The sequence below is a fragment of the Carassius auratus genome, chromosome 49, assembly GCF_003368295.1.
Source record: "Carassius auratus strain Wakin chromosome 49, ASM336829v1, whole genome shotgun sequence".
In the NCBI taxonomy this organism is placed as follows: Eukaryota; Metazoa; Chordata; class Actinopteri; order Cypriniformes; family Cyprinidae; genus Carassius; species Carassius auratus.
This window is the reverse complement of record NC_039291.1, coordinates 16,718,709-16,732,928: the sequence shown is the minus strand read 5'-3', so window position 1 is coordinate 16,732,928 and position 14,220 is coordinate 16,718,709. Positions and strand designations below refer to the sequence as shown.

At 41.8% G+C, this 14,220-nt stretch overlaps 1 protein-coding gene across 1 annotated transcript; it reads left to right on the top strand.

Annotated features, from left to right (window-relative positions):
* Positions 1 to 3,492: 3,492 nt before the first annotated feature.
* On the top strand, positions 3,493 to 8,259 carry LOC113065970 (polymeric immunoglobulin receptor-like). The gene is made up of 8 exons (XM_026237500.1): positions 3,493 to 3,619; positions 4,063 to 4,353; positions 6,285 to 6,630; positions 7,381 to 7,475; positions 7,575 to 7,645; positions 7,785 to 7,841; positions 7,958 to 8,023; positions 8,170 to 8,259. Exons 1-8 carry the CDS (start codon positions 3,571 to 3,573, stop codon positions 8,209 to 8,211), a joined length of 1,017 nt encoding a protein of 338 aa, XP_026093285.1. The 5' UTR covers positions 3,493 to 3,570; the 3' UTR covers positions 8,212 to 8,259.
* The last annotated feature ends 5,961 nt before the right edge of the window (positions 8,260 to 14,220 follow it).

Below are 14,220 nucleotides of genomic sequence, written 5' to 3'. Positions count from 1 at the left end.
ACACACAACCCTCACCGAGATAACACACACCGTCACTCGGAACACACCGAGAGGAGAAACACCACACACAACCCTCACTGAGATAACACACACCGTCACTCAGAACACACCGAGAGGAGAAACACTACACACAACCCTCACCGAGATAACACACACCATCACTCGGAACACACAGAGAGGAGAAACACTACACACAACCCTCACCGAGATAACACACACCGTCACTCAGAACACACGAGAGGAGAACACGACACACAACCCTCACAGAGATAACACACACCGTCACTCAGAACACACGAAGAGGAAGAAACACTACACCACAACCCTCGCCGAAATAAAACCACCGTCACTCGGAACACACAGAGAGGAGAAACACTACACACAACCCTCACCGAGATAACACACAACCCGTCACTCAGAACACACGAGAGGAGAAACACGACACACAACCCTCACAGAGATCAACACACCGTCACTCAGAACACACGAAGAGGAGAAACACTACACACAACCCTCGCCGAAATAAAACACACCATCACCCGGAACACACAGAGAGGAGAAACACTACACACAACCCTCACCGAGATAACACACACCGTCACTCAGGAACACACCGGGAGGAAAAACACCACACACAACCCTCGCCGAAATAACACACACCGTCACTCGGAACACACCAAGAGGAGAAACACTACACACAACCCTCGCCGAAATAACACACACCGTCACTCGGAACACACCAAGAGGAGAAACACTACACACAACCCTCGCCGAAATAACACACGCCGTCACTCGGAACACACCAAGAGTAGAAACACTACACACAACCCTCGCCGAGATAACACACACCGTCACTCAGAAACACACGAGAGAAGAAACACCACACACAACCCTCACAGAGATAACACACACTGTCACTCAGAAACACACGAGAGGAGAAACACCACACACAACCCTCACTGAGATAACACACACCGTCACTCGAACACACCAAGAGGAGAAACACTACACACAACCCTCGCCGAAATAACACACACCGTCACTCAGAAACACACGAGATGAGAAACACCACACACAACCGTCCCAGAGATAACACACACCGTCACTCAGAACACACCGAGAGGAAAAACACTACACACAACCCTCGCCGAGATAACACACACCGTCACTCGGAACACACAGAGAGGAAAAACACTACACACAACCCTCGCCGAGATAACACACACCGTCACTCAGAACACACTGAGAGAAAAAAAACTACACACAACCTTCGCCGAGATAACACACACCGTCACTCGGAACACACAGAGAGGAAAAACACCACACACAACCCTCACTGAGATAACACACACCGTCACTCGGAACACACTGAGAGAAAAAAAACTACACACAACCTTCGCCGAGATAACACACACCGTCATTCGGAACACACAGAGAGCAAAAACACTACACACAACCCTCGCGGAGATAACACACACCGTCACTCAGAACACACAGAGAGGAGAAACACTACACACAACCCTCACCGAGATAACACACACCGTCACTCGGAACACACCGAGAGGAGAAACACTACACACAACCCTCACCGAGATAACACACACCGTCACTCAGAACACACGAGACGAGAAACACCACACACAACCCTCGCCGAGATAACACACACCGTCACTCAGAACACACCGAGAGGAGAAACACTACACACAACCCTCACCGAGACACACACCGTCACTCTGAACACACAGAGAGGAGAATCACTACACACAACCCTCGCCGAAATAAAACACACCGTCATTCGGAACACACAGAGAGGAAAAACACCAAACACAACCCTCGCCGAGATAACACACACCGTCACTCGGAACACACAGACAGGAAAAAACACCACACACAACCCTCGCCGAGATAACACACACCGTCACCCCGAACACACCGAGAGGAGAAACACCACACACAACCCTCGCCGAGATAACACACACCGTCACTCAGAACACACGGAGAGGAAAAACACCAAACACAACCCTCGCCGAGATAACACACACCGTCACTCAGAACACACGAGAGGAGAAACACCACACACAACCCTCGCCGAAATAAAACACACCGTCATTCGGAACACACAGAGAGGAAAAACACCAAACACAACCCTCGCCGAGATAACACACACCGTCACTCGGAACACACAGACAGGAAAAACACCACACACAACCCTCGCCGAGATAACACACACCGTCACCCCCGAACACACCGAGAGGAGAAACACCACACACAACCCTCGCCGAGATAACACACACCGTCACTCAGAACACACGGAGAGGAAAAACACCAAACACAACCCTCGCCGAGATAACACACACCGTCACTCAGAACACACGAGAGGAGAAACACCACACACAACCCTCGCCGAAATAAAACACACCGTCATTCGGAACACACAGAGAGGAAAAACACCAAACACAACCCTCGCCGAGATAACACACACCGTCACTCGGAACACACAGAGAGCAAAAACACCACACACAACCCTCGCCGAGATAACACACACCGTCACTCAGAACACACGAGAGGAGAAACACCACACACAACCCTCGCCGAGATAACACACACCGTCACTCGGAACACACAGAGAGCAAAAACACCACACACAACCCTCGCAGAGATAACACACACCGTCACTCAGAACACCGAGAGGAAAAACACTAGCATCAAACGCCAACACAGAAAAAAATACTCACTTTTCATCTTTACAGTTTGAACAATTTCAGTGACATCATACAAAGTCATATTTTCTTCAGAGAAAGGAGGGACATTCTTTCACATTATTTATTTACATGTTTAGAACATAATTCTTTAAGGTAAATGAAAATTAGCAGCTTGCTTCAATAGTCTGTAGTAATTTACAGAATTACAGTAATGAGAAAAAAAGGTAGAAAAGTACATACTGTAATTCGAACAAATAATTTTCAGGGCCAATCCTGAAATTGCAATCAGCAGTGTTTGAAATCTATTCTGTTTTGAATGTGTGCTTCACAGTTTTGACAGCAGTGTGTTAGCATTTGAACAAAGTGCTGTAAATCCACAGTGTTGTGCAGGTTGTGGTTAAAGTCATGGGATAAGTGTGTAGAGTTTTGAAAACTGTGTTCAAGCAATAAAAACGAAACTAGAGTTTGGTCCACATGAACTGCTGCTGTGCAGACTGTAGTTAGAGTTTTGCACATGTGACTCCAGTTGTGCGCACTGTCGTTTAGAAATCGAAAAAAACTGTATTATTATTAAAAAGAAAATTTTGTAATTCCTGGAAAGACTTTATAGACAAAAAGGCGGTCGGTTTGTCTCTGTCAGTGTTAATGCTGTTTTATTTATTGCTTTAGAGGGAATCTCTCACACCGGTTTCACCCAGCTTAAATATGTTATAAATAAATAAGCAGTTTTGTCACACTATACACAAAAACTCTTGCAAAATGTTGGTGTTTTGTGCGGAGGGTGAGTCAGACCAGAGCAGCAGAAAAACAGGAACTCAAGAAGAGAAATGACAGAGTTCCCACTAAACATCTTCACAATGACACAGCCATGGATCTGAACTGTCTTCTCTTCATCTTCAGCTTCTTCAGACTCTCAGGTGAGAACCACCTCACAAGCATTCGTAATGTTTATTTACAGAGACACTTGCTTTACTGTCCTGTCAAATATGAATAATTTTCTTATATGAATAATCTCAAGATTTTTATGTTTATGCAAAGATCCAAGACTACTGGATTTATAAAGTTAACAATATTTTGATTTGGCATAAAGAGTGAACAGTAGGTTCACAGTATTTTCAGTAGGTATTGAAAATATGGGATAAAAAAAAAAAAAAAAGCGTTTTAGGATTTTTTTAAAGGTTACATTTAAAATGTTTGACTGTATTTAGATCAAACTGTTATATTAATGTTTATATTCATATATGAATATTATATTTTTTAATTAAATATGAAGTTAAATCTGTAAAAATGGCATAAAACACCACAGATTTGGGATTAATCAATTCATTATTTTTATTTATACAATATTTCTTTTTTGAAGGAGCGCAGGGCATCACTACAGTCAGCCAGATATCTGCTCGGAGAGGACAGTCTGTCATAATTCCTTGTTTATATAATCATACATATGCATTTTCATACAAATACTTGAGCATTGGAGACTATTGGCTATCAAGTGTCCAGACATATCATTACAAAACCTCAGATGACACGAAAGGTCACATCTTCACCGTCCACATGGATGATGTCCAGGAGCCTGGCTATTACTGGTGTACCATTCATATTCCTTTAGCTTTTGATATATATGTAGGGTTTTTCTTGGACATCACACCAGGTGAGAGCATCTTACAGTTATCTGAACCTCTCTGATGTCAAACTGAAATTGTACAAACTCATAAAGTTAGGGTAAATTACAGAAATTTTATTATTCTTAAAGGAATGGTTCAACCAAAAATGAAAATGTGCTTACGTTAAGGCCATTTTAGATGCAGATGAGTTTGTTTCTTCATCAGATTTGGAGAAGTGTAGCATTGCATCAGTGTCTCACCAATGGATGCCCTGCACTGGATGGGGGCCGTCAGAATGAGAGTCCAAACAGCTGAGCACATTTTCAGCAAATTTACATTTTCGGGTGAACTGTTCCTTTAACACATTGCTAAATGAGTGGCAACTGATGTTCCCTTTCAGTTGGTCACTCTCGACGTCACGTCGGTGACCGATGAATTGGGATATCGCTTCAATAGACCAGTCTACTTAGAGTGTAAACTAAACGAGGCAATGCACATTGGCTGCCTTATTATACTCAGCTGCAGCTGCAATGCATTCCAGCTTTTTCACTTCAGAGCCGAGCATAGTATCTTTCTGCTCAACTGTGTCTGCTGTGAACTATGAGTTCAGCATGCTCTCGGAAGCTTTGTGTGTCGGCGAGACGGCGCTTCAGCGGTGGTAATTCCCGAGTCGTTCCCGGGGGGGGGGGGGGGGGGGTTTGGGGTCCCATTGCTGCTGCCGCAATCTGGGGCTTGTTCTGATGGCCGACAGATGAGAACCACTTCCAGCAATAGCGTGGGTGGTTTGAGAATTACAGTAGTGGCAAACCGTGCAGGAAACCAATCCTCTGGGGACAATCCCTCCAGTGGGACTCCCCCCCACCAGATGTCAATCTCAGCATCGAGGGGAGAGCTGTCCGATGAAGATTCAGTTGTGCTGCAGCCCTCCGGGATGGTGGCAAACCCTGAATCGGATCCGGCGATGACCGCTATGCTTTCCCGGACCGCAGAAAGAGTAGGGCTCGAGGGGAAATCTCTACCACATCCCGAGCCCTTGAGGCAGGAAGATTGGTTTTCATGGTGGTTTGTGCTGGTTCTCAGTGCCCCACCCCATTGCTTTTCTGTATGGAAGAAACGCTATGGCGTTACTGCAGGTGCACCAGGCCAAGGCAAGATTGACCTTGTCATCAGGTTCTTTAGAGGGTCGATGATTCATGCCTAGAGTTTGTGCCGGCTGACTCCCAGGTAATCCTGAGGCCCTGGCCTGGATACGTGCCCAAGGTTCCCACTACACCCTTCAAAGACCAAGTGGTGAATCTGCAAGTGCTGCCCCTGGAGGAGGCAGACATAGCCTTGGCTTTGCTCTGTCCTGTCCGAGCATTGAGATGCTACATAGACTGGACACAAAGCTTTAGGATCTCTGACCAGCTCTTTGTCTGTTATGGAGCCTGGCAGAAGGGGAGTGCCGTCTCTAAGCAGAGGATGGCCCACTGGATTGTGGATGCCATAACCCTTGCTTATCAGGCACAGGGTGTGCCCTGCCTGTTCAGGTTGCAAGCTCACTCAACTAGAAGTGTTGCATCCTCCTGGGCACTGGCTGGTGGCGCCTCGCTGACAGATATTTGTAGAGCTGCGGGCTGTGTGACCCCTAACACATTCGCTAGGTTCCATAGCCTTCATGTAGAGGCGGTATCCTCCAGTGTTCTCACCTCAAACGTGTAGTGGCCACCACTGATCCGCAGGGTCACCGGCTTGGATCCTCGGTGAAGACCTGGTATGCATTGCACCTGCTGCCTTATTATACTCACGCTGTGATCAGCTGCAGCTGGATGCAATAATTGTATGCCAATGTGCGTTGGCTCGTTTAGTTTACACTCAAAGTCTATCAAAGCTATCCCAATTCGCCGGACACCAACGTGACATCACCGTTCCCTCATTCTGTTATGTATGGAACAAGGGTTACCATACATAACAGAGACATTTTTTATGCTATTTCTAGACTCTCCAAGACTTTATGTGAACTCTCAGATTGTGACTGGATCTGAGAATGGCAGCGTTACCATCACCTGCTACCATCAGGGTGCACAATATGGTGTAAAATGGTGTAAGTTTGGAGATCAGTGCATTACAGGAGCATCTGGGACGTTAGCTGGAGCCTCGGTTAAGATCATACATGGTCTGAGAAACACGACTGTAAGCATGAGCCAGCTAAAGAAGGAGAACACAGGATGGTACTGGTGCTCGACAGAAGATCTGCAGATGCCTGTTCATATCACTGTCCATCAGAAGGAGAGCAGTAAGACTACAGCAGAGCCTGGTCAGTTCTCACCTAGCACTCGCAAAAGGTGACAATACTTTAATATAACGACTCACTGAGTCATGCTGGTCCAAACTCATAAGCCTGTCTTTCTTCAGGGCAAAACTATTCAGCTATTTGACCTAAAATACTTATTTAAATTCCCACTGAGACAGCAAGTTAATATTTCAATAATTTAACAACACATTTTCATGTTTACGGTTCTCTGAAGTCAGGTAATGATTGCATGACATGCAGAAAAACAAATCTTTTTAATCAAGTGTTTTATTTATTTATTTATTTATTTTTATCTTTCTTATTTATTTGTGATATTATTGATAATGTCCAAGCCGCTCTTTTCCATATAATGGAGGCATATAGTGGCCAGATGGTGTCAAAATAAAAGTCTTCTGGGCTCGTATAAAGACTTCAGTGTGAAGAAAAGGTCAATATTTACAAGTTATGTGGGGGGCTTTTATGGTTCCTTTTTGGATACTATTTTGATTAAATGCATTTGTTTTAAGGAAAAGAGCAGCTTGAACATTTGTCAGAGTATCTGCTTTCATGTTCTTCAGAAGAAATAAGGTCATACAGGTGTGGAACGACATAAGAGAGTAATGATGACAGATTACAATGATCACGTTTGTGTGGAATATTTCTTTAAACCATTTATGTCCATTTGAGAATTTTCAGCTTTTTTCTGCCTTCTAAAACTATGACTTTGACATGATGCTGAGTTTGAAGTGGGTAGGCAGTTATTCAGAAGATAAAATCCTTTCACTTTTCTGTTGTATTTTAGGACAGCTATTTTCTTTCTGATGCCTGTGATTTTGGAAATTATCCTGCTCACATTCATTTACTTGGCACTGAAACTGTCTAGGTTTTGCAAAAGAAGTAAGTAATTTACTTGCATCTTTAGTTCTGTGGACATATGCGGAGTCCCTGTGTTCTATACACAGCATGATGATGGTTTCTATGCACCTGTCCTTTTAGGATTCTTGCAGTCTGTGAATGAAGCAGAGGGAGGTCCTTATGTGACGATGCACAGGGAACAGTCATTGCGTGTGAGTTCAGCAGCGTTGCATCATCACACTGCGGTTCAGCATTACTGTAATAGATCAGGGATCAACCTGTACGCTGTTACATTCAGAGAAACAGACTGGACAGATTCATAGAAAACTCTTTTTCTGTTCTCAATGACAGTCAAATGGCTGTTCTGCTGCTGAAGGAGTGTATGAAAATATGGCTGAACTCAGTGAGGTGTGCATATCAAGGATTTCCCTTTATCTTCTGCCTTTCATACTATAGTTAAACACTGATGAAGACCACTGAAATACCTGTGTGTGTGTGTGTGTGTGTGTGTGTGTGTGTGACAGATACCTGCTTCCAGTCATAAATCCACCGGCCTGGCTGTGGTCAAAAAAACGGATTCCTCAAATGCTGTAAATATTTACAATATATTTCCTCTATATTTATTTAGATTGCATAGTTTTTGTATTGCTGAGAAAATAACATGCTTTAAAATAGCACAAATTGATTGCGGATCTACAGTATGTTATAATAATTTGTGTCTTTTTTTCTCCCCTAGTCTCAGCAAGAACCAGATTATGTGAACATTATGAAGACGTGACTGTGAGTCTGGATCAACTGTTTAATATCAGTTCCTTTATAATCTTCCTTGGGCCATAAATCCAATTTTTAGAGCACACAAGACTATTCAATATCTATTGAGAGATTATTCAAAGCTGTATTTATTTAACAAAATATCCTGGTGAATTATTTCTAATTTCTAATACACTGCTGCTCTCAGGTTTGGGCTCGGTAAGATTTTTAATGTTTCCCAAAGAAGTCTCTTCTGTTCATCAATGCTGCATTTATTTGATCAAACTACAGTAAAACAGTGTAATATTACTCCAGTGTAAATCATCTGTGTTCTGTGTGAATCTGTGTTAAAGTGTAATGTATTTCTGTGATGCTCCGCTGTATTTTCAGCATCATTCCTCCAGTCTTCAGTGTCACATGATCTTCAGAAATCAGAATAATATGATGATTTACTGCTCAAGAAACATTTCTGATTATTATCAATGTTGAACACAGTTGTGCTGCTCAATATTTCTGTGGAAACTGTGATGCATTTTATTTTTCAGGATTCACAGATGAACAGAAAGTTCAGAAGAACAGCTTTTATCTGAAATAGAAATCTACTGTAACATTATAACTGTCTTTACTGTCACTTCTGATCAGTTAAATGCGTCCCTGATGAATCAAGTATTAATTTCTTAAAAATAAATGAATAAATCTCCAAATGTTTGAGCAGTAGTGAACATCCTAAAGGTCTTATAGAAGGCAGTGCACACATTATGAATTGTATGAACAATGTGATTGTGTGGTTGATTGCTGTAGTCAGGATGGAAATGATAACTATAGTCTATATTAATGTTTGATTTCTGACTCTCATCAGTGGCAGCATCAGGAATGAATCCGGTGTATCTGCAGCTTCCCTCCGATATCAACTAAAGACCTCTGTGTTAAAGAGATGTTTTATTTATTTACTGTTTAATTCATTTTTATGTGTCCGGTTTTAAAAGCTACAGGGAACATCTCTGCACCTCATTTATAACCCAAGGTCATGGGTTCGATTCCCAGGGAATGCATGAACTGAACATGTCAGCTTGTCCCTTGAATGCAGTGCAAGTATTGAATAAAAGTGACTGCCAAATACATTCGTTTCAATGTGAACACAGTGTGTGTGTGTGTGTGTGTGTGTGTGTCAGAGGTTTCCCTCATTCCAGTGTCAGTGAGGTCAGTTACTTCATATGGTCATCTTCATACTTGCATGAATTTTCCAAATATTACGAGGAACCGATTATGGACATTTAACAACATGCATCAAACATCCTTCACAATAATGTTATAATAATTTAGTCTGGCTCTAAGAGTTACCCACGTGTTTTGTGTGTCAGATAGAGCATAACATCTAGAGACACATTTCTGGGTTAAAACTTCAATGATATCTGTCATCTCTGCCTCATTAGGTCAGCAGGAAATATTTGTAGAAGAGTAAGGAAAAATGATCAGGTTTAGGACCCCAGCAATTACATCAGACTCTACAGAACATGAAGGTATTAATATACCAGTAAAGAGTGAGTGGCTGTAAACGGAGAGAGACATGGATATCTTGTGCTATCGATGATGCAGAGAGAGTGTGCAGTGTTAGTTCACTGAAACATTAAGCAGAAATTAATATTAAAAAAAACACTGAAAAAAAAAAACCTAGTTAATTGCACAAATAATAACAAAGAAATGGCAAGTAACACACTGAATTAATTGCAAACTTTTGTAGTACAAAAACTGAATTTGTAGTTTCTGGTAAAATGTACTCTAAAAGGTTTGTGTGTAATGACAGACTGATTCCTCAGGAGGGCCTCGGAGACATTCATCACCAGCCTCACAATGAGACATGACCTGAGATCACCCAGAGTCTGTTTATAGATGCTTTATAAACCACACACAGAAGAGTCACACTGGACTGTATTGTTCACTCTGCTCTGGTCTGTGTGTGAGAACTTCATAAGTCCAGCAAACCGGCTTCAGCTGTTTCTCAGAAGCTCATGATGAAGTCATGACCCCGATGATAAATAATGAAGCGTTTCAATTAATTAACAGTCTGAGAGTGATGAATCTCTGCTTGCGATGATTCTTCATAAGTGTGACCAGATCAGCCATAAAGGCTTTTTATTTGTTCACTACATTTTGGAGTACCTTTGCTTATGAGTTTTTTAGATCATGATGATGAGTCTGACAGGGAGAGCTGATCCTGGATCAGTCTGACATGAGTCAGGTTTGGAGAGTGTGGGAATGGGGTGCAGGTGGCCTCTGGGTTCTGTGGGGGACAGCTGGTCGTATTCCTCCGGGAGATCCCAGCGCTCCTCATTATCCTGCTCTCTGTTTAAACCCTCCTTCCGTTTGTGTCTCCTGAGCTCTGGTCTCCTCTCTCGCTGATTTCCCTGTGTTCTCTGTTCAGAGGCGGTAATGATGGAGCATGCACAGATGGTTTGGAGCAGGGCTCTGGATCTACCTGTGCGGACAGCTGGTGACGTCCCATTAACACTTAAAGAGAGGTCTGCCACTGTCACCTGAGCACCGGGAGGGCCCTGGCAGCCCACAACAAAACAACAATCAGGAAACTGAGAGCGAGATAAAGTAATGTGCTACACACTCTGATCAGACTGCAGCACAATCTGGACGTAAAGTCACCATGAAACAAAGTAACAGATCTGTTCTTCTGCATTCTAAATGTGTGTGTGTGTGTGGGGGGGTGCTTCTGTGCATCAGTTGCTGATTGGATGTTGAGATGTGGGCGTGGCTTTCAAAAGAGCTTGAAGGGGTGGAGTTTAAAAGCATTTAATGTCCTGCATACATCAACAGAAAGAAGTAGTTCCAGTAATGGCATTTCAATAAAATAATATGAGCTCAAAACATTTTTAGAAAAATTAACCACCTGCACAGATGCAAGACCTATATTATTATATGCATTTAGAAAACAGAGTGAGTTTTTATTTCATGCCAACTTAAAGTAATAATTGAGCCAAAAATTTTAATTCACTGAAAATACCCTCCCCCTCAGGTCATCCAGTAGATGAGTATGTTTCTTCATCAGGTTTGTAAAAATACAGCACTGCATCAGTGTCTCATGGATGTGAATGGGTGACTCTATGTGTTTGAGTATAAAATCATCTTAATGCTGGATGTGTTTCATCTTTTGTCTTCTCCAGATGTTCACTGATGGACTGGAGTGCTGTGGATTATTGTGATGTTTTTATCAGACTCTCATTCTGACGGCACCCATTCACTGCAGAGCATCCACTGATGAGACACTGATGCAATGCTACAAACCTGATGAAGAAACACACTCATCTTCACTGTGGTTGGCCTGAAGGTGAGGATATTTTCAGCACATTGTTGAACTATTCCTTTTAAAGAAAAACTGTATAGCACACTGTTTCTTCAACAAGTCACACTATTTGTGATATAATTCACATCTGTTGCACAAACGGTGCTGAATGAGTTACATGTAACAACTGAACTCTTTTATCCTCAGCAAACAGAGGTAAATATAATCCAAGCTCTAAATCTACACAGAGGCAGTGTGAATGTGTTCATCTCCCTCGTCTCAACACAACTCTCCTCCCTTCCAGACACGAATGCCCCGATGAGAGCGTGTTTTTGAAAGACTTAATAACACTAATTAAGGATAAATGGTGTGTGAGCCTCAGTAACCCGTGAGACGCGAGGGAGAGCGAGTGTGTTTGCTAGCAGACGGCGAGACTCGTGGAGACGTGTGAGACCACAGCTCTGATTCATTTACCCGTCTGGCTGGACTCAGACTGTCCTCACTGACACACATTCTCAAGAAAACTGAAGTTCCTCTGCTGGGAGCAAGGGACAGAAGAAGAGGCACAGATCAGGATGTCTCTGTGTGAATGTGTTTGAGGAAGTGATCTGTCTGCTCACTGGAGTGTGAGAGAAGTCATCCAGACGTTTCATCAGGACTCCTCATTAACCACCAGCCAGACATCCCATAATAAGCAGAACAAACACCACTGAGACTTATGAAAAAGGAAGAATGTTTCAGCATCTGCTATGATTTTTCTGCACTAAATCAGAAAGTGCCAGCACTGTCTGCTGTGAAGAAACAGCAACCGTTTCTCTTACAGGAAGTTCAGTTAGTCTGATCTAACCAGACACTTTATATAGAAATAAAACGCCCTGTAAATTCAGCAACTCTGAAAAAAAAAAAGTCATAATTACAATTTTTTTTCTCTGGAAGAAAAAGAAGAAAAAAAAGACAGAACTGCAAGATTTAAACCCAGAATTCATTTATTTATTTATTATGTCAAAAACAGAAAACAGAGATTTGAACTGTCTGCAAGAACTTTTTTTCTTTTTCAGAATTCAGAATTGTAAGATGTCAAAATTACCGTCTTTATTTCTTTATTGCATGGCTTCAATCATTTTCCCCTGGTAGATGCTAAAACTGGTGCACATAACCTATAGAGTTACACTGAGAGATCCAAGGATGCGCTCCTTTGATTTCTGAAGTGTGCAAACACTTAGCAACCATCTATAAGACGCTAGCAACCACAGATACATTGTGGCCGTGAGGTTTCCAAGCACCACTCACGTCTCCTTCAGATTTTGAGGTTGTATGTCAATGAAAATCCAATCTTTTTGGTCTCTACATCTCTGTGGATTAAAAATCTGTTTTGACAGAAGCAAAAGGCAATAAATGAATTATGCATTAGATGCCTTAGCTCTAAAGTCTCTCATACTAGAAAGTAACACACTGTACTTCTTTTATTTGCCCAATTAGCACAAAAATGGCATTATATTCTTTTGAACATGAACTTTGTTGAAGAATTACTCTGTGGACTAAAATATTCCCTTAAGTGAAGAGATTTTTTGTTTGCCCTACTTACGGTTAACCCCATTACTGCTTAATAGCGTAGACAGGGTTTTATTTTAGACGAACACTGTTGCAGCGTATATTAATGAGTGTTTCTGAGGTTTGGGCTCTAAATGAGGTGTGTGCCAGACGGGCCGTTTCTAACACATCTCAAGGTTAAACACCAGACCCATCATTTGCCAAAACCAGGTCAGGTTAATACTGGATGTAAACCACTTCTTGTGCTCAACAACTACATCTATAATTAACCTGTGTGTAATTGTCCATCGCTGCCAGCAACACTGCAGAAAGTTTTAAAACGCATCATACTTTAAATTGCGGACTTTATTAATCAACAACAAAATACCATGCAAGACATCAAACAACATAATGTAATGTATATATTAATAACTATTTGTACAGAAAGAAAGATGTGGGGGAATACAAAGGCCCCTTATTAAATATGACCTCTTTCTTTCGCAGTCTTTGAATCAGTGATGTCACTGTTAACTACAATTAGTAAAATTATTTTTCAGTAATGGAAGAAGCAAACACAGCTCCATCAGACGCAGGGTTGATCACACGCTGGTGTCTCATCAGTGTCTGTCTTCAGGGGGATGGAGGCTCCACGAGGTCAGATGGATGAGTATATGCATGAGGAGGCTGTCTACAGACTAGATCTGGACAATATTTGGGTGAAAAGAGATGGTTGTGAAGTCACTAATCGAAACTACTGATGATTCTGGATGTTCATGTTATCAGACTAAGCTGGATTGTATTCAGTGTTGCTCATGAGTGAAACACTTCATATACAAATCCTTGTGAATGCTATTTTTATTTATACAAAATAGTGCATTTGATCGCTCTTTAATCACCAATGTGTTTACAGTCTCGATTCACAATCGTTGTTTCAAGTTTCAACGTTTTGATCATTTACATTAATTTTGATTTGTTCAATTATGATTCATGATTTTACTGTAATAACTTCATGATTGATAGTGTCTTGGCAGGAATTCGAGTTACCTTGTGATTAAATTCATATAGCATGCGTTTACATGAACCTGAAGTCATAAAAACAGAGTGTGTACCTGTCACTGAATGATTACCAAACCCTGTCATTAGTGACTTCAGTATGTTTATGTTGTCTGGCAGATTTATTTAAAGCCAATGCACATAAATAAATAATCTTGTAAA

Coding starts and splice junctions, on each gene's coding strand:
- LOC113065970 (XM_026237500.1), top strand. CDS start 3,571: ATGGATCTGAACTGTCTTCTCTTCATCTTCAGCTTCTTCAGACTCTCA. Junction 7,476..7,574: donor GTCTAGGTTTTGCAAAAGAA/GTAAGTAATTTA, acceptor CTGTCCTTTTAG/GATTCTTGCAGTCTGTGAAT. Junction 7,842..7,957: donor ATATGGCTGAACTCAGTGAG/GTGTGCATATCA, acceptor TGTGTGTGACAG/ATACCTGCTTCCAGTCATAA.